Source organism: Rana temporaria (genome assembly GCF_905171775.1).
Source record: "Rana temporaria chromosome 5 unlocalized genomic scaffold, aRanTem1.1 chr5y, whole genome shotgun sequence".
Classification (NCBI taxonomy): Eukaryota; Metazoa; Chordata; class Amphibia; order Anura; family Ranidae; genus Rana; species Rana temporaria.
Window position 1 is genome coordinate 135,987 of NW_024404466.1, and position 26,478 is coordinate 162,464.

Below are 26,478 nucleotides of genomic sequence, written 5' to 3' on the forward strand. Positions count from 1 at the left end.
GAGGGAAGAAGGTTCTCCTCAGAGATCTTACAATACGTGGCCCCGCCCATTGGCCCCTCAATGCAGCAAAGTCGGCCTGGACCTTTATCAGAGAAACCCCCCAAATCCTCATGTTTCCCCCTCCCCCGTGTGACTGTAGGGATGGAGTTCTTAGGGTCATAGTCACCATTCTTCTTCCTCCAATCACGGCGAGTCGAGTTGATGCCAAAGAGCTGTATGGAAACTTGATCACCAACCACAAGACACGTCTGACCTCTGTGATCACCAACAAGGATCCTCCACCAACCACAAGACACGTCTGACCTCTGTGATCACCAACAAGGATCCTCCACCAACCACAAGACACGTCTGACCTCTTTGATCACCAACAAGGATCCTCCACCAACCACAAGACACGTCTGACCTCTGTGATCACCAACAAGGATCCTCCACAAGACACGTCTGACCTCTGTGTGATCACCAACAAGGATCCTCCACCAACCACAAGAAACGTCTGACCTCTGTGATCACCAACAAGAGATCCTCCACCAACCACAAGACACGTCTGACCTCTGTGATAACCAACAAGAGATCCTCCACCAACCACAAGACACGTCTGACCTCTGTGATCACCACCAAGGATCCTCCACCAACCACAAGACACGTCTGGCCTCTGTGCCTCCCAACAAGGATCCTCCACCAACCACAAGAAACGTCTGACCTCTGTGATCACCAACAAGAGATCCTCCACCAACCACAAGACACGTCTGACCTCTGTGATCACCAACAAGGATCCTCCACCAACCACAAGACACGTCTGGCCTCTGTGCCTCCCAACAAGGATCCTCCACCAACCACAAGACACGTCTGACCTCTGTGATCACCAACAAGGATCCTCCACAAGACACGTCTGACCTCTGTGTGATCACCAACAAGGATCCTCCACCAACCACAAGAAACGTCTGACCTCTGTGATCACCAACAAGAGATCCTCCACCAACCACAAGACACGTCTGACCTCTGTGATAACCAACAAGAGATCCTCCACCAACCACAAGACACGTCTGACCTCTGTGATCACCACCAAGGATCCTCCACCAACCACAAGACACGTCTGGCCTCTGTGCCTCCCAACAAGGATCCTCCACCAACCACAAGACACGTCTGGCCTCTGTGCCTCCCAACAAGGATCCTCCACCAACCACAAGACACGTCTGACCTCTGTGATCACCAACAAGAGATCCTCCACCAACCACAAGACACGTCTGACCTCTGTGATCACCAACAAGGATCCTCCACCAACCACAAGACACGTCTGGCCTCTGTGCCTCCCAACAAGGATCCTCCACCAACCACAAGACACGTCTGACCTCTGTGATCACCAACAAGAGATCCTCCACCAACCACAAGGAACGTCTGGCCTCTGTGCCTCCCAACAAGGATCCTCCACCAACCACAAGACACGTCTGACCTCTGTGATCACCAACAAGAGATCCTCCACCAACCACAAGGAACGTCTGGCCTCTGTGCCTCCCAACAAGGATCCTCCACCAACCACAAGACACGTCTGACCTCTGTGCCTCCCAACAAGGATCCTCCACCAACCACAAGACACGTCTGACCTCTGTGATCACCAACAAGAGATCCTCCACCAACCACAAGGAACGTCTGGCCTCTGTGCCTCCCAACAAGGATCCTCCACCAACCACAAGACACGTCTGACCTCTGTGATCACCAACAAGAGATCCTCCACCAACCACAAGGAATGTCTGGCCTCTGTGCCTCCCAACAAGGATCCTCCACCAACCACAAGACACGTCTGGCCTCTGTGCCTCCCAACAAGGATCCTCCACCAACCACAAGACACGTCTGGCCTCTGTGATCACCAACAAGGATCCTCCACCAACCACAAGACACGTCTGACCTCTGTGATCACCAACAAGGATCCTCCACCAACCACAAGACACGTCTGGCCTCTGTGCCTCCCAACAAGGATCCTTCACCAACCACAAGAAACGTCTGGCCTCTGTGCCTCCCAACAAGGATCCTCCACCAACCACAAGACACGTCTGACCTCTGTGCCTCCCAACAAGGATCCTCCACCAACCACAAGACACGTCTGACCTCTGTGCCTCCCAACAAGGATCCTCCACCAACCACAAGACACGTCTGACCTCTGTGCCTCCCAACAAGGATCCTCCACCAACCACAAGACACGTCTGACCTCTGTGATCACCAACAAGGATCCTCCACCAACCACAAGACACGTCTGACCTCTGTGATCACCAACAAGGATCCTCCACCAACCACAAGACACGTCTGACATCTGTGATCACCAACGAGATCCTCCACCAACCACAAGACACGTCTGACCTCTGTGATCACCAACAAGAGATCCTCCACCAACCACAAGAAACGTCTGGCCTCTGTGCCTCCCAACAAGGATTCTCCACCAACCACAAGAAACGTCTGACCTCTGTGATCACCAACAAGAGATCCTCCACCAACCACAAGACACGTCTGACCTCTGTGATCACCAACAAGAGATCCTCCACCAACCACAAGAAACGTCTGACCTCTGTGATCACCAACAAGGATCCTCCACCAACCACAAGACACGTCTGACCTCTGTGATCACCAACAAGAGATCCTCCACCAACCACAAGAAACGTCTGACCTCTGTGATCACCAACAAAGATCCTCCACCAACCACAAGACACGTCTGACCTCTGTGATCACCAACAAGGATCCTCCACCAACCACAAGACACGTCTGACCTCTGTGATCACCAACAAGAGATCCTCCACCAACCACAAGAAACGTCTGGCCTCTGTGCCTCCCAACAAGGATCCTCCACAAGACACGTCTGACCTCTGTGCCTCCCAACAAGGATCCTCCACCAACCACAAGAAACGTCTGACCTCTGTGATCACCAACTACAAGACACGTCTGACCTCTGTGATCTCCAACAAGGATCCTCCACCAACCACAAGAAACGTCTGACCTCTGTGATCACCAACTACAAGAAACGTCTGACCTCTGTGCCTCCCAACAAGGATCCTCCACCAACCACAAGAAACGTCTGACCTCTGTGATCACCAACTACAAGAAACGTCTGACCTCTGTGCCTCCCAACAAGGATCCTCCACCAACCACAAGACACGTCTGACCTCTGTGATCACCAACAAGGATCCTCCACCAACCACAAGACACGTCTGACCTCTGTGATCACCAACAAGGATCCTCCACCAACCACAAGACACGTCTGACCTCTGTGATCACCAACAAGGATCCTCCACCAACCACAAGAAACGTCTGGCCTCTGTGCCTCCCAACAAGGATCCTCCACCAACCACAAGAAACGTCTGACCTCCTGTGATCACCAACAAGAGATCCTCCACCAACCACAAGACACGACTGACCTCTGTGATCACCAACAAGGATCCTCCACCAACCACAAGACACGTCTGGCCTCTGTGCCTCCCAACAAGGATCCTCCACCAACCACGTCTGACCTCTGTGATCACCAACAAGGATCCTCCACCAACCACAAGAAACGTCTGGCCTCTGTGATCACCAACAAGGATCCTCCACCAACCACAAGACACGTCTGACATCTGTGATCACCAACGAGATCCTCCACCAACCACAAGACACGTCTGACCTCTGTGATCACCAACAAGAGATCCTCCACCAACCACAAGAAACGTCTGGCCTCTGTGCCTCCCAACAAGGATTCTCCACCAACCACAAGAAACGTCTGACCTCTGTGATCACCAACAAGAGATCCTCCACCAACCACAAGAAACGTCTGACCTCTGTGATCACCAACAAGGATCCTCCACAAACCACGTCTGGCCTCTGTGATCACCAACAAGAGATCCTCCACCAACCACAAGAAACGTCTGGCCTCTGTGATCACCAACAAGGATCCTCCACCAACCACAAGACACGTCTGACCTCTGTGATCACCAACAAGAGATCCTCCACCAACCACACGAAACGTCTGGCCTCTGTGCCTCCCAACAAGGATTCTCCACCAACCGCAAGAAACGTCTGACATCTGTGATCACCAACGAGATCCTCCACCAACCACAAGAAACATCTGACCTCTGTGATCACCAACAAAGATCCTCCACCAACCACAAGACACGTCTGACCTCTGTGATCACCAACAAGGATCCTCCACCAACCACAAGAAACGTCTGACCTCTGTGATCACCAACTACAAGAAACGTCTGACCTCTGTGCCTCCCAACAAGGATCCTCCACCAACCACAAGAAACGTCTGGCCTCTGTGCCTCCCAACAAGGATCCTCCACCAACCACAAGAAACGTCTGGCCTCTGTGCCTCCCAACAAGGATCCTCCACCAACCACAAGAAACGTCTGGCCTCTGTGCCTCCCAACAAGGATCCTCCACCAACCACAAGACACGTCTGACCTCTGTGATCACCAACAAGGATCCTCCACCAACCACAAGACACATCTGGCCTCTGTGCCTCCCAACAAGGATCCTCCACCAACCACAAGAAACGTCTGACCTCTGTGATCACCAACAAGAGATCCTCCACCAACCACAAGACACGTCTGACCTCTGTGATCACCAACAAGAGATCCTCCACCAACCACAAGAAACGTCTGACCTCTGTGATCACCAACAAAGATCCTCCACCAACCACAAGACACGTCTGACCTCTGTGATCACCAACAAGGATCCTCCACCAACCACAAGACACGTCTGACCTCTGTGATCACCAACAAGAGATCCTCCACCAACCACAAGAAACGTCTGGCCTCTGTGCCTCCCAACAAGGATCCTCCACCAACCACAAGACACGTCTGACCTCTGTGATCGCCAACAAGGATCCTCCACCAACCACAAGAAACGTCTGGCCTCTGTGCCTCCCAACAAGGATCCTCCAGCAACCACAAGAAACGTCTGGCCTCTGTGCCTCCCAACAAGGATCCTCCACCAACCACAAGACACGTCTGACCTCTGTGATCACCAACAAGGATCCTCCACCAACCACAAGAAACGTCTGGCCTCTGTGCCTCCCAACAAGGATCCTCCACCAACCACAAGACACGTCTGACCTCTGTGATCACCAACAAGGATCCTCCACCAACCACAAGACACGTCTGACCTCTGTGCCTCCCAACAAGGATCCTCCACCAACCACAAGACACGTCTGACCTCTGTGATCACCAACAAGGATCCTCCACCAACCACAAGACACGACTGACCTCTGTGATCACCAACAAGGATCCTCCACCAACCACAAGACACGTCTGACCTCTGTGATCACCAACAAGGATCCTCCACCAACCACAAGACACGTCTGACCTCTGTGATCACCAACAAGGATCCTCCACCAACCACAAGACACGTCTGACTTCTGTGCCTCCCAACAAGGATCCTCCACCAACCACAAGACACGTCTGACCTCTGTGATCACCAACAAGGATCCTCCACCAACCACAAGACACGTCTGACCTCTGTGATCACCAACAAGGATCCTCCACCAACCACAAGACACGTCTGACCTCTGTGATCACCAACAAGGATCCTCCACCAACCACAAGACACGTCTGGCCTCTGTGCCTCCCAACAAGGATCCTCCACCAACCACAAGAAACGTCTGGCCTCTGTGCCTCCCAACAAGGATCCTCCACCAACCACAAGACACGTCTGACCTCTGTGCCTCCCAACAAGGATCCTCCACCAACCACAAGACACGTCTGACCTCTGTGATCACCAACAAGGATCCTCCACCAACCACAAGACACGTCTGACCTCTGTGATCACCAACAAGGATCCTCCACCAACCACAAGACACGTCTGACCTCTGTGATCACCAACAAGGATCCTCCACCAACCACAAGACACGACTGACCTCTGTGATCACCAACAAGGATCCTCCACCAACCACAAGACACGTCTGACCTCTGTGATCACCAACAAGAGATCCTCCACCAACCACTAAGGGGATCAAATACTTATTTTCCTCCATTTATAACATTTGTATCATGTGATCTCTCTGGAGTTTTGGTTGATCTTCTGTCTCTATCATATAAAATACACCTATGAGAGAAATTATATTCATTTCTATGTAACAATCTGCAGGGGAGACAATTGGCATTTTCACCACTGTAGATCCCCCCCCCCCCAAGCTAAGTCTGAACTCAACCCACCCTCACCCCCCCCCACCCCCAAAGTTGACCTCAACCCATTACCCCCCCCCCCCCCATTATGAGCCCACCCTCAACCCATCCACTCTTCCCAATGTGAGTCTTTGTACAGCGCTGTGGTATATGTCAGCATGGACTGGTTGTTGATGTGATTGGTTCCTCCTCAGATCTCCTCTCCTGGCGGTGCTCTCCTCTCCTGACGGTGCTCTCCGGCTCTCCTCTCCAGGCGGTGCTCTCCGGCTCTCCTCTCCTGGCGGTGCTCTCCTCTCCTGGCGGTGCTCTCCTCTCCTGGCGGTGCTCTCCTCTCCTGGCGGTGCTCTCCTCTCCTGGCGGTGCTCTCCTGGCGGTGCTCTCCGGCTCTCCTCTCCAGGCGGTGCTCTCCTCTCCTGGCGGTGCTCTCCTCTCCTGGCGGTGCTCTCCTGGCGGTGCTCTCCGGCTCTCCTCTCCAGGCGGTGCTCTCCTCTCCAGGCGGTGCTCTCCTCTCCTGGCGGTGCTCTCCTGGCGGTGCTCTCCGGCTCTCCTCTCCAGGCGGTGCTCTCCGGCTCTCCTCTCCAGGCGGTGCTCTCCTCTCCTGGCGGTGCTCTCCTGGCGGTGCTCTCCGGCTCTCCTCTCCTGGCGGTGCTCTCCGGCTCTCCTCTCCAGGCGGTGCTCTCCGGCTCTCCTCTCCAGGCGGTGATCTCCGGCTCTCCTCTCCTGGCGGTGATCTCCGGCTCTCCTCATGGTTCTCTGACGGATTGGTTGGTTGGTTGCGGCACGATGAGCGTCCCGGAGGTAGAAGATCACATCTCCCAGAAATACGACATCAAGAAGCGTCTGGGGAAGGGGGTGAGTGACATGAACCCGACCTCTGACCCTGCACTATACTTAGGGGATTGGACCCATTTAAGCAGAATTGTAGGGGCCCCCATATAACCCTTCCCACTGGTGGGTATTCCCTCCCACTAGCCTATTATCCCCTCCTCCTGGCAGGTGTCGCGCCCCCCTCCTCCTGGCAGGTGTTGCCCCCCCGCTCCTCCTCAAGCCAGGTGTCGCGCCCCCCCTCCTCTCCTGACAGGTGTCGCGCCCCCTCCTCCTCCTCCTGGCAGGTGTCGCGCCCCCTCCTCCTTCTCCTGGCAGGTGTCGCGCCCCCTCCTCCTCCTCCTGGCAGGTGTCGCGCCCCCTCCTCCTGGCAGGTGTCGCGCCCCCCTCCTCTCCTGACAGGTGTCGCGCCCCCCTCCTCTCCTGACAGGTGTCGCGCCCCCTCCTCCTGGCAGGTGTCGCGCCCCCTCCTCCTGGCAGGTGTCGCGCCCCCTCCTCCTCCTGGCAGGTGTCGCGCCCCCTCCTCCTCCTGGCAGCTGTCGCGCCTCCTCCTCCTCCTGGCAGGTGTCGCGCCCCCTCCTCCTCCTCCTGGCAGGTGTCGCGCCCCCTCCTCCTGGCAGGTGTCGCGCCCCCTCCTCCTGGCAGGTGTCGCGCCCCCTCCTCCTGGCAGGTGTCGCGCCCCCTCCTCCTGGCAGGTGTCGCGCCCCCTCCTCCTGGCAGGTGTCGCGCCCCCTCCTCCTGGCAGGTGTCGCGCCCCCTCCTCCTGGCAGGTGTCGCGCCCCCTCCTGGCAGGTGTCGCGCCTCCTCCTGGCGGCTGATGCAGCTTCCGGAGGTTCTAGGCACACTACTTGGATGGTCCCGGTAAAGTTGCATTTGGAGCTCCTCCTTGTGTCATGCATGGTGTGTTCTATAATACAGGCCAGAGAAGTGGGGATCCCCACAGGTGTGACCCCCCCCCCCTCCTCCTCCTGGCAGGTGTCGCGCCCCCCCCCCTCCTCCTCCTGGCAGGTGTCGCGCCCCCCCCCCTCCTCCTCCTGGCAGGTGTCGCGCCCCCTCCTCCTCCTGGCAGGTGTCGCGCCCCCTCCTCCTCCTGGCAGGTGTCGCGCCCCCTCCTCCTCCTGGCAGGTGTCGCGCCCCCTCCTCCTCCTGGCAGGTGTCGCGCCCCTCCTCCTCCTGGCAGGTGTCGCGTCCCTCCTCCTCCTCCTCCTGGCAGGTGTCGCGCCCCCTCCTCCTCCTCCTGGCAGGTGTCGCGCCTCCTCCTGGCGGCTGATGCAGCTTCCGGAGGTTCTAGGCACACTACTTGGATGGTCCCGGTAAAGTTGCATTTGGAGCGCCTCCTTGTGTCATGCATGGTGTGTTCTATAATACAGGCCAGAGAAGTGGGGATCCCCACAGGTGTGACCCCCCCCTCCTCCTCCTGGCAGGTGTCGCGCCCCCCCCTCCTCCTCCTGGCAGGTGTCGCGCCCCCCCCCCTCCTCCTCCTGGCAGGTGTCGCGCCCCCTCCTCCTCCTGGCAGGTGTCGCGCCCCCTCCTCCTCCTGGCAGGTGTCGCGCCCCCTCCTCCTCCTGGCAGGTGTCGCGCCCCCTCCTCCTCCTGGCAGGTGTCGCGCCCCTCCTCCTCCTGGCAGGTGTCGCGTCCCTCCTCCTCCTCCTCCTGGCAGGTGTCGCGCCCCCTCCTCCTCCTCCTGGCAGGTGTCGCGCCTCCTCCTGGCGGCTGATGCAGCTTCCGGAGGTTCTAGGCACACTACTTGGATGGTCCCGGTAAAGTTGCATTTGGAGCGCCTCCTTGTGTCATGCATGGTGTGTTCTATAATACAGGCCAGAGAAGTGGGGATCCCCACAGGTGTGACCCCCCCCTCCTCCTCCTGGCAGGTGTCGCGCCCCCCCCTCCTCCTCCTGGCAGGTGTCGCGCCCCCTCCTCCTCCTCCTGGCAGGTGTCGCGCCCCTCCTCCTCCTGGCAGGTGTCGCGTCCCTCCTCCTCCTCCTCCTGGCAGGTGTCGCGCCTCCTCCTGGCGGCTGATGCAGCTTCCGGAGGTTCTAGGCACACTACTTGGATGGTCCCGGTAAAGTTGCATTTGGAGCTCCTCCTTGTGTCATGCATGGTGTGTTCTATAATACAGGCCAGAGAAGTGGGGATCCCCACAGGTGTGACCCCCCCCCCCCATCTCTGAAGACCCCTTTTTTTTATCAATACATTTTTATTCAAGTTTTCGTTTTTCATTGACAAACAACATATTTCAGTCAAGCGAAATGTCGCTACAGATAACACACGAGCAATGTGGCGGTCAGACGACGCCCAATACTATAGAAGATAACGATGTATGGTAAACGACAGTAGTTCTCGGGTATGAATAAAGCGCAGGGGTTCATGGAGTGTATACACCAGAAGGACCGCCCCTAGCTCCGGGCACCTCTGAAGACCCCATCAGGGGGAAACTCTTCCTAAGCCAGGGGTGCCGCGTTTCCCCTAAATGAATTCAAAATGAAATATTACTCACAGGTTGGCAAGGGACCTGTCCTTTTGTGTCCCATTGCCAGTTCCCTCCTGCCTATATGGGGGATACTGGGAATGGGTATATAGGTATTTTTTGGTGCTGGAGGTGGTCCATATATACACCAATCGGCCGTAACCCATCCCGCCATGGACCCCACTAGACCTCTGAAGGTATGCTGTGGTATCTCTGGCCTCCATGGATCAGACTTGATTTCCCAGCACCTCCCACAGATGCTCAATTTGGTTGAGATCTGGAGAATTTGTAGGCCAAGTCAACACCTCCATCTCCTTGTGTTCATCAAACCATTCTTGGATTACTCAGCCCAGGCCTCCTTCAATTCCTCTGTGCTCCAGTTCTGAGGCTCACGTATCCATTGCATGTCAATGAAGGCCTAAGAGGACAGAGACGATCACCTACTGTATCCCAACAATCACCCAACTCAAGATGGAGCCTACAAGCAAACAAAAACTGGAGCCCTTCCCCCGCAGTTCCCCCGAGTGGCAAAAATACAGATTTCTCCTTTTTGAGAAGGGCATTGAGAAGTACAGTGTTACTTGAATTGTATTCCAGGATTTGCTGGTCTTCAGCTGAGAGAACCTCCAATAATTTATGACTTTCCATGAAATCTCACATTACGGTCTTCATGTTCTATCCTGTGAATACCATGTCAGATATTTATCATTGTGAAAGAACATTGAGTGGAGGAGGAGGTTCAATTACCTGAAGGGGGGATTCTTCTAAATCACAATCTCTGCAGGAAGAGGCTATTTCATTGGTACGGTGAAGGTTATAGCGTTTAAAAAATAGGGGATAGTTTTATGGCATTATTCGTAATATATTTTTTTTACTAGTAATGGCGGCGATCAGCGATTTTTATTGGTACTGCGACATTATGGCGGACACTTTTGACACATTTTTGGGACCATTGGCATTTTTATAGCGATTAGTGCTATAAAAACGCATTGATTACTATAAAAATGCCACTGGCAGTGAAGGAGTTAACACTAGGGGGTGGGGAAGGGGTTAAGTATGTTCCCTGGGTGTGTTCTAACTGAAGGGGGGGTGGGACTGACTTGGGGAAATGACAGATCGCTGTTTATACATTGCATGAACAGAAGATCAGCATTTCTCCCCCTGACAGGACCGGGAGCTGTGCGTTTACACCCACAGCTCCCGGTCCCCGCTCTGTAACGAGCGGTCGCGGGTGATCGGGCGCGTGCCCCTATTGGCTGAACGGCGAGATGATGTAGATCTACGTGATCTTGCCCAGCAGAGCCGACCTGCCGCCGTATAACTGCGGTGGCTGGTCGGCAAGCAGTTAGGGATGATCTCCGGCGTGTTCGCACACTCCACGTGCAGAGTCCGCCAGGAAGTGTGCACGGCGCTGCGCTAATCACAGGCAGGGAGACATTGTCCCGATCTCTGCAGCCGAGCATCGGGACAATGTCTCCCTGCCTGTGATTAGCGCAGCGCCGTGCCAACTTCCTGGCGGAGATCATCCCCAACCTCCATCATGGAAACACTATATCCTGCCAGAAACAGCCAATAGAAAGAAGCCGTCCCCTCTGATGGGAAATCACCCCACTGAAGCCATGTGTGACACCGAGGTTAGTATGGGACCAAAAATACTATAAAAGTATAAAAACTATAATAAAAATAAGACCTCATCACCGGCCATCTTTTCCAAATATCCTCAATAACAGATAATCCAGCAGGACCCCGACCGTCACATATCCAGCAGGACCCCGACCGTCACGTATCCAGCAGGACCCCGACCGTCACATATCCAGCAGGACCCCGACCGTCACGTATCCAGCAGGACCCCGACCGTCACGTATCCAGCAGGACCCCGACCTTCAGATATCCAGCAGGACCCCGACCGTCACATATCCAGCAGGACCCCGACCTTCACGTATCCAGCAGGACCCTGACCGTCACATATCCAGCAGGACCCCGACCGTCACGTATCCAGCAGGACCCCGACCTTCACATATCCAGCAGGACCCCGACCGTCACATATCCAGCAGGACCCCGACCGTCACGTATCCAGCAGGACCCCGACCGTCACGTATCCAGCAGGATCCCGACTGTCACATATCCAGCAGGACCCCGACCTTCACATATCCAGCAGGACCCCGACCTTCACGTATCCAGCAGGACCCCGACCTTCACGTATCCAGCAGGACCCCGACCTTCACGTATCCAGCAGGACCCCGACCGTCACATATCCAGCAGGACCCCGACCGTCACGTATCCAGCAGGACCCCGACCTTCACATATCCAGCAGGACCCCGACCGTCACATATCCAGCAGGACCCCGACCTTCACATATCCAGCAGGACCCCGACCGTCACGTATCCAGCAGGACCCCGACCTTCACGTATCCAGCAGGACCCCGACTGTCACATATCCAGCAGGACCCCGACCTTCACATATCCAGCAGGACCCCGACCTTCACGTATCCAGCAGGACCCCGACCTTCACGTATCCAGCAGGACCCCGACCTTCACGTATCCAGCAGGACCCCGACCGTCACGTATCCAGCAGGACCCCGACCTTCACGTATCCAGCAGGACCCCGACCTTCACGTATCCAGCAGGACCCCGACCGTCACGTATCCAGCAGGACCCCGACCTTCACATATCCAGCAGGACCCCGACCTTCACGTATCCAGCAGGACCCCGACCGTCACGTATCCAGCAGGACCCCGACCGTCACGTATCCAGCAGGACCCCGACCTTCACGTATCCAGCAGGACCCCGACCTTCACGTATCCAGCAGGACCCCGACCTTCACGTATCCAGCAGGACCCCGACCGTCACGTATCCAGCAGGACCCCGACCGTCACGTATCCAGCAGGACCCCGACCTTCACATATCCAGCAGGACCCCGACCTTCACGTATCCAGCAGGACCCCGACCGTCACGTATCCAGCAGGACCCCGACCTTCACGTATCCAGCAGGACCCCGACCTTCACGTATCCAGCAGGACCCCGACCTTCACGTATCCAGCAGGACCCCGACCTTCACGTATCCAGCAGGACCCCGACCGTCACGTATCCAGCAGGACCCCGACCTTCACGTATCCAGCAGGACCCCGACCTTCACGTATCCAGCAGGACCCCGACCTTCACGTATCCAGCAGGACCCCGACCTTCACGTATCCAGCAGGACCCCGACCGTCACGTATCCAGCAGGACCCCGACCGTCACGTATCCAGCAGGACCCCGACCGTCACGTATCCAGCAGGACCCCGACCGTCACATATCCAGCAGGACCCCGACCGTCACATATCCAGCAGGACCCCGACCTTCACGTATCCAGCAGGACCCCGACCGTCACGTATCCAGCAGGACCCCGACCGTCACGTATCCAGCAGGACCCCGACCGTCACATATCCAGCAGGACCCCGACCTTCACGTATCCAGCAGGACCCCGACCTTCACATATCCAGCAGGACCCCGACCTTCACGTATCCAGCAGGACCCCGACCTTCACGTATCCAGCAGGACCCCGACCTTCACGTATCCAGCAGGACCCCGACCGTCACGTATCCAGCAGGACCCCGACCGTCACGTATCCAGCAGGACCCCGACCTTCACGTATCCAGCAGGACCCCGACCTTCACGTATCCAGCAGGACCCCGACCTTCACATATCCAGCAGGACCCCGACCTTCACATATCCAGCAGGACCCCGACCTTCACATATCCAGCAGGACCCCGACCTTCACGTATCCAGCAGGACCCCGACCTTCACGTATCCAGCAGGACCCCCTGCGGATTACGTGCCCAATAATATTGTCTCTTGCTAGCGGCATCTTTTGGAGCGGTGTGTTTACCCCTCCTCCACCCCTCCTTCCCATTGAAACAATAGGACACTGCGGCTATTCCGCTGGCAATGCGCCGTCACGGAGTCGCTTTGCAGTGGTTTTTAACCCTTTTTGGCCGCTAGCGGGGGGGGGGGGGGGTGATCCGAATTCGGCTGCACAATTAGCAGTAAATTGCCATTTAAAAATAACAGCACTTTACTGCCACAGCCCCCGTGTGAAAGGGGCCTAAGTTAAAGGAACACTAAAGGTTCGTTTTTTATTCGATCAATTGATTGCTGTAAGCTCGAGCATTTAAATATCACTTACCTCGTTTTTCCTTTTGACCTCCAAAACACAGAAATCCAGGTATGAAAATGCCATTTCCTGTCTCTCCTCTTCTTGCTTTCCACCAGCACCTGAGCCGTGTTGCATGGTGGAAAGCAGAATGTGCCCCTCACCCCCTCCCTATGACTACAGCCCTGCGGGAAGATGCCTCTTATCCCTCACAGGCATGGAGGCTAAACTGTAGTTCCCATTAGGCCGTGATGTAGCAAGAATGAATGCGCACCGCAAACCAGGAAGTCGGTGAGAATAACGATTCAGGAGTGACGGAGGGGAATAAAACAGTTATAATGCAAAACGTTACTTTTTACTTTATCAGCTACTGCCAGACTTTAATTTAAGAGGAAAATATGTTTGTCTTTACAACCCCTTTAAAAATCAACATTTTTTGCTAAAAAATGTCTTGGAACCCCCAAACATTATATATAAAATGCATCCCGACCGGTCCCCATAAAATGTATCCCGACCGGTCCCCATAAGATGCATCCCGACCGGTCCCCATAAAATGCATCCCGACCGGTCCCCATAAAATGCATCCCGACCGGTCCCCATAAAATGCATCCCGACCGGTCCCCATAAAATCATCCTTTACCTTTAGTGCATTTTATGGGGACTGGTCGGGATGCATTTTATGGGGACCGGTCGGGATGCATTTTATGGGGACTGGGGCACTGATGCATTTTATGGGGACCGGTCGGGATGCATTTTATGGGGACCGGTCGGGATACATTTTATGGGGACCGGTCGGGATGCATCTTATGGGGACCGGTCGGGATGCATCTTATGGGGACCGGTCGGGATACATTTTATGGGGACCGGTCGGGATGCATTTTATGGGGACCGGTCGGGATGCATTTTATGGGGACCGGTCGGGATGCATTTTATGGGGACCGGTCGGGATGCATTTTATGGGGACCGGTCGGGATGCATTTTATGGGGACCGGTCAGGATGCATCTTATGGGGACCGGTCGGGATACATTTTATGGGGACTGGTCGGGATGCATTTTATGGGGACCGGTCGGGATGCATCTTATGGGGACCGGTCGGGATGCATCTTATGGGGACCGGTCGGGATGCATTTTATGGGGACCGGTCGGGATGCATTTTATGGGGACCGGTCAGGATGCATCTTATGGGGACCGGTCGGGATACATTTTATGGGGACCGGTCGGGATGCATCTTATGGGGACCGGTCGGGATGCATTTTATGGGGACCGGTCGGGATGCATTTTATGGGGACCGGTCAGGATGCATTTTATGGGGACCGGTCAGGATGCATCTTATGGGGACCGGTCGGGATACATTTTATGGGGACCGGTCGGGATGCATCTTATGGGGACCGGTCGGGATGCATTTTATGGGGACCGGTCGGGATGCATTTTATGGGGACCGGTCGGGATGCATTTTATGGGGATCGGTCGGGATGCATTTTATGGGGACCGGTCAGGATGCATTTTATGGGGACCGGTCGGGATGCATTTTATGGGGACCGGTCGGGATGCATCTTATGGGGACCGGTCGGGATGCTTTTTATGGGGACCGGTCGGGATGCATTTTATGGGGACCGGTAAATATTTTAGTACACCGTTTGGTTGAGGTGTGTCTTACAGAGCGAGAAATCCGGTAATTTGAAGTAAATTTTGAACTACAATGTACATTATAAAGAATTGCTCTATGGTGCAAGGAGAGGATCCTCCATGGAATGCATTGTGGTCTTTCTCCAATGGGCTCTGGATCGGCATTGAGTGCCCTATGTGGAGGAAGGTTGTCCTCGGCTCTTCTCTTCCTCCCTGGTGGACTTCCTTCTAGAAGTTGGGATTTCAATCTGGTACTTCAGGCTCTTCAGAAGCCGCCCTCTGGACCGAGTCGGGATTTTCCCTTGGCGGAGATCACCTGGGACTTGGTTTTTCTTGCTGTCGGGTGAGTATCGGACTTGGTGGCATTGTCCTAGTGAAGAATAAGGTTGTCCGAAGACCAAGACGGTTCCAATCATGGATGGGCAAGCTGATCGATCATCGTACAATCAGCCTGACGGATTTACATGCGATTGTCTTTTCCCGGCTGGGATGGCTTCCCCCAGCTCCGGCCTCAAGGTGCTGCATGCAGCTGTCTTGTTGGGGTCTTATACCCTTGTTTGTTTAGATGGTGGGCTTGTTGGCAGTTTACTGTGTTGCCCACCCCCTCTTTTCTAAGCTGGATATAGACCAGGGGTCTCCAAACTGCGGCCCGGGGGCCAGATGCGGACCTTTACTTGCCTTTATCCGGCCCTTGAGGTACTACTTATCCCCCTGATATAAGACACTATTCTGTCACCAACAGTGGGCCATATTTCCTGGCCACTGGCACCCAACAGTGGGCCATATTTCCTGGCCACTGGCACCCAACAGTGGGCCATATTTCCTGGCCACTGGCACCCAACAGTGGGCCATATTTCCTGGCCACTGGCACCCAACAGTGGGCCATATTTCCTGGCCACTGGCACCCAACAGTGGGCCATATTTCCTGGCCACTGGCACCCAACAGTGGGCCATATTTCTCATCCGAATACCAAAGATAGGGCACTGATGCCAGAAAAATAATATTTCTGCTGTCCAGTCCAGCAAAAGTGGCCCTTTGGTTAGAAAGTTTGGAGACCCCTGATATAGACGGTTGAGGTGGATGAAGGAAATCCCCTCCCCCTTCCCCCATTAGGATATTCTATTCTGAGAGTGTCTCTCACGCTGATCGGTGGCTGCAGACGCTGATCCACCAAAGTTTTCCAACATGTCCGTTCCACAGACGTTCATCTAACAGGGAGGGTCACACAGCTCAAAATTCGTCCAGCCCCCGCGGAACCGGCTGACTTTCCACCTGTCCCTGTGCTCCACGATACGGGTCCTGCAGGTAAGTCCCCCTTTTTTCTATATGTCCCCCGTTCACACATCTGATAACCCGCGGTGCGGAGATCTGCCAAGTCTGCGTTTTTTCCTCCCGCACTGCGTCTGTAAACCCCGCCCACTCTACTGCATAGAACTGAATACATTTCAAACTGTGAAATTTGAATAAAGTTATAAAAAAATAATTATCGGAGGTCTGCAAATAAAAGGTACAAAGCTAGGGCGGGGACACCCCACAGTGGGCGGGGACACCCCACAGTGGGCGGGGACACCCTACAGTGGGCGGGGACACAGCCAGGACCAGGTCAGGGAATTTGCCTAATGTTATACTTCTGCTTTGTCTGGACAGGCGTACGGCATTGTGTGGAAAGCCATCGATCGGAAGACGGGGGAGATTGTCGCCGTGAAGAAGATTTTTGATGCGTTCAGAAATCGGACGGACGCTCAGGTATGGTTCACCATTGTGAATATGTGCTGTCCCCGCCCATTTCACCGGCCGCCATCTGTCCCCGCCCATTTCACCGGCCGCCATCTGTCCCCGCCCATTTCACCGGCCGCCATCTGTCCCCGCCCATTTCACCGACCGCCATCTGTCCCCGCCCATTTCACCGGCCGCCATCTGTCCCCGCCCATTTCACCGACCGCCATCTGTCCCCACCCATTTCACCGTCCGCCATCTGTCCCCACCCATCTCTCTGACCACAGTTTGCTCTTCTCTTGCAGAGGACCTTCCGGGAAATTATGTTCCTTCAGGTGAGTGAATCCTTTTGGCTGTGGGTATATATGGGGTGTATACAGTCTCTGTGGGTATATAGGTCTCTGTGGGTATATATGGGGGTGTATACGGTCTCTGTGGGTATATATGGGGGTGTATACGGTCTCTGTGGGTATATATGGGGTGTATACGGTCTCTGTGGGTATATATGGGGTATACGGTCTATGTGGGTATATATGGGGTAGTTGGTCTATGTGGGTATATATGGGGTATACGGTCTATGTGGGTATATATGGGGTGTATACGGTCTCTGTGGGTATATATGGGGTGTTTACGGTCTATGTGGGTATATATGGGGTGTATACGGTCTCTGTGGGTATATATGGGGTGTATACGGTCTCTGTGGGTATATATGGGGTGTATACGGTCTCTGTGGGTATATATGGGGTGTATCGGTCTCTGTGGGTATATATGGGGTGTATCGGTCTCTGTGGGTATATATGGGGTATATAGGTCTCTGTGGGTATATATGGGGTATATAGGTCTCTGTGGGTATATATGGGGTATATAGGTCTCTGTGGGTATATATGGGGTGTATACAGTCTCTATGGGTATATAGGTCTCTGTGGGTATATATGGGGTGTACTGACCACTCGCGGTGTCTCCTCTTGCAGGAATTCGGGGAACATCCGAATATTATCAAACTGCTGAATGTGATCCGAGCGCAGAATGATAAGGACATTTACCTCGTCTTTGAGTACATGGGTAACATCACATCCCTGTGCCTGTCCCCCCACCCCCCCGCTGCCTGTCCATTGCTCTCTGTCCCCCTCCCCCTTGTTGCCTGTCCCCGATACTATACATTGTACAGTGTAGAGTGTTTTGTGTCCCTTTAGAGACGGATCTTCACGCCGTCATAAAGAAAGGGAATCTGCTGAAGGACATTCACATGAGATTCATCCTCTACCAACTACTGAAATCCACCAAATTCCTCCATTCCGGCAACGTCATCCACCGAGACCAGAAGGTGAGAGACCACCACTGACCACCCCCCACGAGACCACTACTGACCAACCCTCACCCCCCCAAAGAGACCACCACTGACCAACCCCCACCCACCCCCACCGAGACCACCACTGACCACCCCCCACCCCCACCGAGACCACCACTGACCAACCCTCACCCCCCCACCAAGACCATCACTGACCCACCCCCACCGAGACCACCCCCCACCGAGACCACCACTGACCACACATCGACTGAGACCAGAAGGTGAGAAACCACCACTGAGTGTGAACGTGGGGGGTCTAGTCTCCCTCTGACTGTCTCTTTTTATGTGCAGCCGTCTAATATCTTGCTGGACGCGGACTGTCTGGTGAAGTTGTGTGACTTTGGTTTGGCACGCTCTCTGTATCAGATCCAGGAGGATTCTGGGAATCCAGCTCTCACTGAATATGTGGCAACCCGCTGGTACCGAGCGCCAGAGATTCTGCTGGGATCTCAACGGTATGTTGGGGAATGGGGGCAGCAGGGGGAAGGTCGCTAGGGGAGTGGGGGCGGCGGGGAGGTCACTTGGGCAATGGCGCTGTGGGTAAGTGTCCCTGATGACATTCTCTGCCCTCTGTAGGTACACGAAGGGGGTGGACATGTGGAGCGTGGGTTGTATTCTGGCGGAGATGTTGCTGGGGAAGCCGCTGTTCCCGGGGACGTCCACCATTAACCAGATTGAACGAATCATGAATGTCATCCCCCCGCCCTCCCAGGAAGGTAAGTCCCTGCACAGAGGGGGGTCTTGTAAGGGATGGAGTCAGGTTAAAAGCTTTTCAAAATGAAACCTGAGGACACCCTAATGGCCACGCCTCCAAAATCATCCCCCACCCATGTTTGTCCTGAAACGATTGGTCACAGACTTTAGAAAGGTGACGTGTGGAGGTGGGGATTGGGTGACGTGTAGAGTTGGGGGGGTAGGGATTGGGTGACATGTAGAGTTGGGGGGTGGGGATTGGGTGACGTGTAGAGTTGGGGGGTAGGGATTGGGTGATGTGTAGAGTTGGGGGGGTAGGGATTGGGTGACGTGTAGAGTTGGGGGGGGTAGGGATTGGGTGACGTGTAGAGTTGGGGGGGTAGGGATTGGGTGACGTGTAGAGTTGGGGGGGTAGGGATTGGGTGACGTGTAGAGTTGGGGGGTAGGGATTGGGTGACGTGTAGAGTTGGGGGGGGGGGGAGGGATTGGGTGACGAGTAGAGTTGGGGGGTAGGGATTGGCTGACGTGTAGAGTTGGGGGGTAGGGATTGGGTGACGTGTAGAGTTGGGGGGGTAGGGATTGGGTGATGTGTAGAGTTGGGGGGGTAGGGATTGGGTGACGTGTAGAGTTGGGGGGTAGGGATTGGGTGATGTGTAGAGTTGGGGGGTAGGGATTGGGTGACGTGTAGAGTTGGGGGGTAGGGATTGGGTGACATGTAGAGTTGGGGGGTGGGGATTGGGTGACGTGTAGAGTTGGGGGGTAGGGTTTGGGTGACGTGTAGAGTTGGGGGGTAGGGATTGGGTGACAAGCAGGGATGCCCTGTAATGTTGCCGCCCAGCACTGGACCTTGTGGGCAGCTATCTTGGGGGGGTACCCAGTATGCCAGGACCTTGTTGGCAGGGTGCTTTACAGGTCCAACCTTCGGGGTGCACCCACCGTGACGGGTCAAGGTTGGGCTTGCTGGAATGGTTCCTCTGTGGAATAAGTAAGGTGTGACCACCCTCTGTTTGTGTTCTGCTGGGGGGATGGGTTGTGCTGTACTTTGGCATGGAGCAGTATACCACCATAGTGATGGTCAGAATAGGCAGGGCCAGGACACAAAGGACGTGCATGCGCAGGTGGCATTTTGGTTCTCCTGGATGTCACCCGGCAGCTTCTCCAGACACGGCAGACCGCACTTCTTCTGCGTGTATTTGGGGACCTCTAGTGGGGGTGACTTTCTTGGCCGACACCAGAAACCAGTAGCCTTCAGGTGCCAATAAGCGTTCCTTTCGTAAGCAGCAGGCCTTCACCTCCGAGCAGAAGCTTTCCAGCCAGTTCCATAAGAAGAACTGGACCCCCAAGTCCTCCATGTCCACGGACCAACCCTCTTCCTAGTGAAGAAGCACCCCCACTCTCGGGTGCAGAGACATCTATTGGTCTTTATGGCCGCCATGGTGTCCATTATTACAAGCTGGAGTTTTGCTGCTTCCCCCTCTTCGCTTTTATGTGGTGAAGGGTCTTTAGAGCCACAAAAGGGGGGCGTTTTCTTTGCAGCTCTGGAAAGAGCAGTTTCATGGGGTCATCTGGCCAGTCCTGGAAGGGCAGAAGTCTCACTTCTTTGGTTTCAACCTGTTTACGGTTCCCAAGCCCAGCTGAGGTGTTAAGCCTATTCTGGACCTCGAGGGTCTCCACTATTTCCTGCAGTAGAGGATTGCCTGTGGTGTCACCATTCGGTCTGTCCCTCGGCTCTCAGGTTGTTTACTGAAGTGCTGCCTCCAGTTCTTGGGTTGTTTAGAACCCCGGTATCTCATTGTGCATGACCTGCTTCTTGGGGTGCAATGGGCTCAGATCTCCGAATGGTGAAAGGTCTGAATGGGTAGTGACTGTGGTTCTCCCTCCACAGGTAGGTCTCTGGCTCTCGGGGTGAAGCGTCTGTCCCTCTGGCTCTCGGGGTGGCGCGTCTGGCTCTCGGGGTGGAGCGTCTGTCCCTCTGGCTCTCGGGGTGGCGCGTCTGGCTCTCGGGGTGGAGCGTCTGTCCCTCTGGCTCTCGGGGTGGCGCTTCTGGCTCTCGGGGTGGAGTGTCTGTCCCTCTGGCTCTCGGGGTGGAGTGTCTGTCCCTCTGGCTCTCGGGGTGGAGTGTCTGTCCCTCTGGCTCTCGGGGTGGAGCGTCTGCCCTCTGGCTCTCGGGGTGGAGCGTCTGTCCCTCTGGCTCTCGGGGTGGAGCGTCTGTCCCTCTGGCTCTCGGGGTGGAGCGTCTCTGCCCCTTGGCTCTCGGGGTGGAGTCTCTGCCCCTTGGCTCTCGGGGTGGAGTCTCTGCCCCTTGGCTCTCGGGGTGGAGTCTCTGCCCCTTGGCTCTCGGGGTGGAGTCTCTGCCCCTTGGCTCTCGGGGTGGAGTCTCTGCCCCTTGGCTCTCGGGGTGGAGTCTCTGCCCCTTGGCTCTCGGGGTGGAGTCTCTGCCCCTTGGCTCTCGGGGTGGAGTCTCTGCCCCTTGGCTCTCGGGGTGGAGTCTCTGCCCCTTGGCTCTCGGGGTGGAGTCTCTGCCCCTTGGCTCTCGGGGTGGAGTCTCTGCCCCTTGGCTCTCGGGGTGGAGTCTCTGCCCCTTGGCTCTCGGGGTGGAGTCTCTGCCCCTTGGCTCTCGGGGTGGAGTCTCTGCCCCTTGGCTCTCGGGGTGGAGTCTCTGCCCCTTGGCTCTCGGGGTGGAGTCTCTGCCCCTTGGCTCTCGGGGTGGAGTCTCTGCCCCTTGGCTCTCGGGGTGGAGTCTCTGCCCCTCGGGATGGAGCGTCTGGCTCTCGGGGTGGAGCGTCTGTCCCTCTGGCTCTGGGGGTGTAGTCTCTGCCCCTTGGGGTGGAGCGTCTGTCCCTCTGGCTCTCGGGGTGGAGCGTCTGTCCCTCTGGCTCTCGGGGTGGAGCGTCTGTCCCTCTGGCTCTCGGGGTGGAGCGTCTGTCCCTCTGGCTCTCGGGGTGGAGCGTCTGTCCCTCTGGCTCTCGGGGTGGAGCGTCTGTCCCTCTGGCTCTCGGGGTGGAGCGTTTGTCCCTCTGGCTCTCGGGGTGGAGCGTCTGTCCCTCTGGCTCTCGGGGTGGAGCGTCTGCCCCTCTGGCTCTCGGGGTGGAGTCTCTGTCCCTCTGGCTCTCGGGGTGGAGTCTCTGTCCCTCTGGCTCTCGGGGTGGAGACTCTGCCCCTCGGCTCTCGGGGTGGAACGTCTGTCCCTCTGGCTCTCGGGGTGGAGCGTCTGTCCCTCTGGCTCTCGGGGTGGAGCGTCTGTCCCTCTGGATCTCGGGGTGGAGCGTCTGTCCCTCTGGCTCTCGGGGTGGAGCGTCTGTCCCTCTGGCTCTCGGGGTGGAGCGTCTGTCCCTCTGGCTCTCGGGGTGGAGCGTCTGTCCCTCTGGCTCTCGGGGTGGAGCGTCTGTCCCTCTGGCTCTCGGGGTGGAGCGTCTGTCCCTCTGGCTCTCGGGGTGGGGCGTCTGTCCCTCTGGCTCTCGGGGTGGAGCGTCTGTCCCTCTGGCTCTCGGGGTGGAGCGTCTGTCCCTCTGGCTCTCGGGGTGGAGCGTCTGTCCCTCTGGCTCTCGGGGTGGAGCGTCTGCCCCTCTGGCTCTCGGGGTGGAGCGTCTGCCCCTCTGGCTCTCGGGGTGGAGCGTCTGCCCCTCTGGCTCTCGGGGTGGAGCGTCTGCCCCTCTGTCTCTCGGGGTGGAGCGTCTGTCCCTCTGTCTCTCGGGGTGGAGTCTCTGTCCCTCTGGCTCTCGGGGTGGAGTCTCTGTCCCTCTGGCTCTCGGGGTGGAGCGTCTGTCCCTCTGTCTCTCGGGGTGGAGTCTCTGTCCCTCTGGCTCTCGGGGTGGAGTCTCTGTCCCTCTGGCTCTCGGGGTGGAGTCTCTGTCCCTCTGGCTCTCGGGGTGGAGCGTCTGTCCCTCTGGCTCTCGGGGTGGAGTCTCTGTCCCTCTGGCTCTCGGGGTGGAGTCTCTGTCCCTCTGGCTCTCGGGGTGGAGCGTCTGTCCCTCTGGCTCTCGGGGTGGAGCGTCTGCCCCTCTGGCTCTCGGGGTGGAGCGTCTGTCCCTCTGGCTCTCGGGGTGGAGCGTCTGTCCCTCTGGCTCTCGGGGTGGAGTCTCTGTCCCTCTGGCTCTCGGGGTGGAGTCTCTGTCCCTCTGGCTCTCGGGGTGGAGTCTCTGTCCCTCTGGCTCTCGGGGTGGAGCGTCTGTCCCTCTGGCTCTCGGGGTGGAGTCTCTGCCCCTCTGGCTCTCGGGGTGGAGCGTCTGTCCCTCTGGCTCTCGGGGTGGAGCGTCTGTCCCTCTGGCTCTCGGGGTGGAGTCTCTGTCCCTCTGGCTCTCGGGGTGGAGTCTCTGTCCCTCTGGCTCTCGGGGTGGAGCGTCTGTCCCTCTGGCTCTCGGGGTGGAGTCTCTGTCCCTCTGGCTCTCGGGGTGGAGTCTCTGCCCCTCTGGCTCTCGGGGTGGAGTCTCTGCCCCTCTGGCTCTCGGGGTGGAGTCTCTGCCCCTCGGCTCTCGGGGTGGAGTCTCTGCCCCTCGGCTCTCGGGGTGGAGTCTCTGCCCCTCGGCTCTCGGGGTGGAGTCTCTGCCCCTCGGCTCTCGGGGTGGAGTCTCTGCCCCTCGGCTCTCGGGAGAGTTGTCTCTATGAAGGTGCTGGACGATGGTCACTGCCACTCTAGGACCTACAAGTCCTGTCCGGTAACACTAACCCTTGAATGTACCGGACTCTGAAGACCAGCTTGGCTGTAGAGTGGTGGACTTCTATGCAGATGCTGGAAAATCTTGCCTAGCGCTGTGGGGAGGTCACGAGGGACGCTCTCACTGTGCCATGACCGGGTTGTTATAGAGATCCACGTGGTCAGTCCCTTACACCAGAAGGCGGTGAGTACTTACCTGTCCAAGTCCCTGAGAATCTCGCTCTGCGGGGGCCACCACCACATTATGCTCTACTACACCAGAAGGAAGAGAGGTGCAGGGATCTTCAGAGGACGGGACAGGTAAGTCTTCCCAGGTATGAGCTCTGCTGTCAGGGTTGTCACCAGATGGGGAGAGCAGCAGTAATAGACATGCACGTGCAGCACTGACAGTGTCATATTTCATGGGTCAGACCTATGAGAAGGCGGGGAGAGCAGCAGTAATAGACATGCACGTGCAGCACTGACAGTGTCATATTTCATGGCTCAGACCTATGAGAAGACGGGGAGAGCAGCAGTAATAGACATGCACGTGCAGCACTGACAGTGTCATATTTCATGGGTCAGACCTATGAGAAGGCGGGGAGAGCAGCAGTAATAGACATGCACGTGCAGCAGTGACAGTGTCATATTTCATGGGTCAGACCTATGAGAAGACGGGGGGGGCAGCAGTAATAGACATGCACGTGCAGCACTGACAGTGTCATATTTCATGGGTCAGACCTATGAGAAGGCGGGGAGAGCAGCAGTAATAGACATGCACGTGCAGCACTGACAGTGTCATATTTCATGGGTCAGACCTATGAGAAGACGGGGAGAGCAGCAGTAATAGACATGCACGTGCAGCACTGACAGTGTCATATTTCATGGCTCAGACCTATGAGAAGGCGGGGAGAGCAGCAGTAATAGACATGCACGTGCAGCACTGACAGTGTCATATTTCATGGGTCAGACCTATGAGAAGACGGGGAGAGCAGCAGTAATAGACATGCACGTGCAGCACTGACAGTGTCATATTTCATGGGTCAGACCTATGAGAAGACGGGGAGAGCAGCAGTAATAGACATGCACGTGCAGCACTGACAGTGTCATATTTCATGGGTCAGACCTATGAGAAGACGGGGAGAGCAGCAGTAATAGACATGCACGTGCAGCAGTGACAGTGTCATATTTCATGGGTCAGACCTATGAGAAGACGGGTAGAGCAGCAGTAATAGACATGCACGTGCAGCACTGACAGTGTCATATTTCATGGGTCAGACCTATGAGAAGGCGGGGAGAGCAGTAATAGACATGCACGTGCAGCACTGACAGTGTCATATTTCATGGGTCAGACCTATGAGAAGACGGGGAGAGCAGCAGTAATAGACATGCACGTGCAGCACTGACAGTGTCATATTTCATGGGTCAGACCTATGAGAAGGCGGGGAGAGCAGTAATAGACATGCACGTGCAGCACTGACAGTGTCATATTTCATGGGTCAGACCTATGAGAAGGCGGGGAGAGCAGCAGTAATAGACATGCACGTGCAGCACTGACAGTGTCATATTTCATGGGTCAGACCTATGAGAAGGCGGGGAGAGCAGTAATAGACATGCACGTGCAGCACTGACAGTGTCATATTTCATGGGTCAGACCTATGAGAAGGCGGGGAGAGCAGCAGTAATAGACATGCACGTGCAGCACTGACAGTGTCATATTTCATGGGTCAGACCTATGAGAAGACGGGGAGAGCAGCAGTAATAGACATGCACGTGCAGCACTGACAGTGTCATATTTCATGGGTCAGACCTATGAGAAGGCGGGGAGAGCAGCAGTAATAGACATGCACGTGCAGCACTGACAGTGTCATATTTCATGGGTCAGACCTATGAGAAGACGGGGAGAGCAGCAGTAATAGACATGCACGTGCAGCACTGACAGTGTCATATTTCATGGCTCAGACCTATGAGAAGGCGGGGAGAGCAGCAGTAATAGACATGCACGTGCAGCACTGACAGTGTCATATTTCATGGGTCAGACCTATGAGAAGGCGGGGAGAGCAGCAGTAATAGACATGCACGTGCAGCACTGACAGTGTCATATTTCATGGGTCAGACCTATGAGAAGGCGGGGAGAGCAGCAGTAATAGACATGCACGTGCAGCACTGACAGTGTCATATTTCATGGGTCAGACCTATGAGAAGGCGGGGAGAGCAGCAGTAATAGACATGCACGTGCAGCACTGACAGTGTCATATTTCATGGGTCAGACCTATGAGAAGGCGGGGAGAGCAGCAGTAATAGACATGCACGTGCAGCACTGACAGTGTCATATTTCATGGGTCAGACCTATGAGAAGGCGGGGAGAGCAGCAGTAATAGACATGCACGTGCAGCAGTGACAGTGTCATATTTCATGGGTCAGACCTATGAAAAGACGGGGGGGGGCAGCAGTAATAGACATGCACGTGCAGCACTGACAGTGTCATATTTCATGGGTCAGACCTATGAGAAGGCGGGGAGAGCAGCAGTAATAGACATGCACGTGCAGCACTGACAGTGTCATATTTCATGGGTCAGACCTATGAGAAGACGGGGAGAGCAGCAGTAATAGACATGCACGTGCAGCACTGACAGTGTCATATTTCATGGGTCAGACCTATGAGAAGACGGGGAGAGCAGCAGTAATAGACATGCACGTGCAGCAGTGACAGTGTCATATTTCATGGGTCAGACCTATGAGAAGACGGGGAGAGCAGCAGTAATAGACATGCACGTGCAGCACTGACAGTGTCATATTTCATGGGTCAGACCTATGAGAAGGCGGGGAGAGCAGTAATAGACATGCACGTGCAGCACTGACAGTGTCATATTTCATGGGTCAGACCTATGAGAA

The 26,478-nt window shown here is 55.9% G+C and overlaps 1 protein-coding gene across 1 annotated transcript in view; it reads left to right on the forward strand.

Moving 5' to 3' along the window:
- The first annotated feature begins 6,809 nt into the window (after positions 1-6,809).
- MAPK15 (mitogen-activated protein kinase 15) overlaps positions 6,810-26,478 on the forward strand; it is a 56,644-nt gene continuing 36,975 nt past the window's right edge. Inside the window, exons 1-7 of the mRNA XM_040334344.1 lie at positions 6,810-6,995; positions 16,841-16,939; positions 17,215-17,244; positions 17,881-17,971; positions 18,103-18,233; positions 18,549-18,712; positions 18,834-18,973. Coding sequence (XP_040190278.1) covers positions 6,927-6,995; positions 16,841-16,939; positions 17,215-17,244; positions 17,881-17,971; positions 18,103-18,233; positions 18,549-18,712; positions 18,834-18,973 — 724 coding nt within the window. The 5' untranslated portion in view covers positions 6,810-6,926. The remainder of the gene's footprint in view (positions 6,996-16,840; positions 16,940-17,214; positions 17,245-17,880; positions 17,972-18,102; positions 18,234-18,548; positions 18,713-18,833; positions 18,974-26,478) is intronic.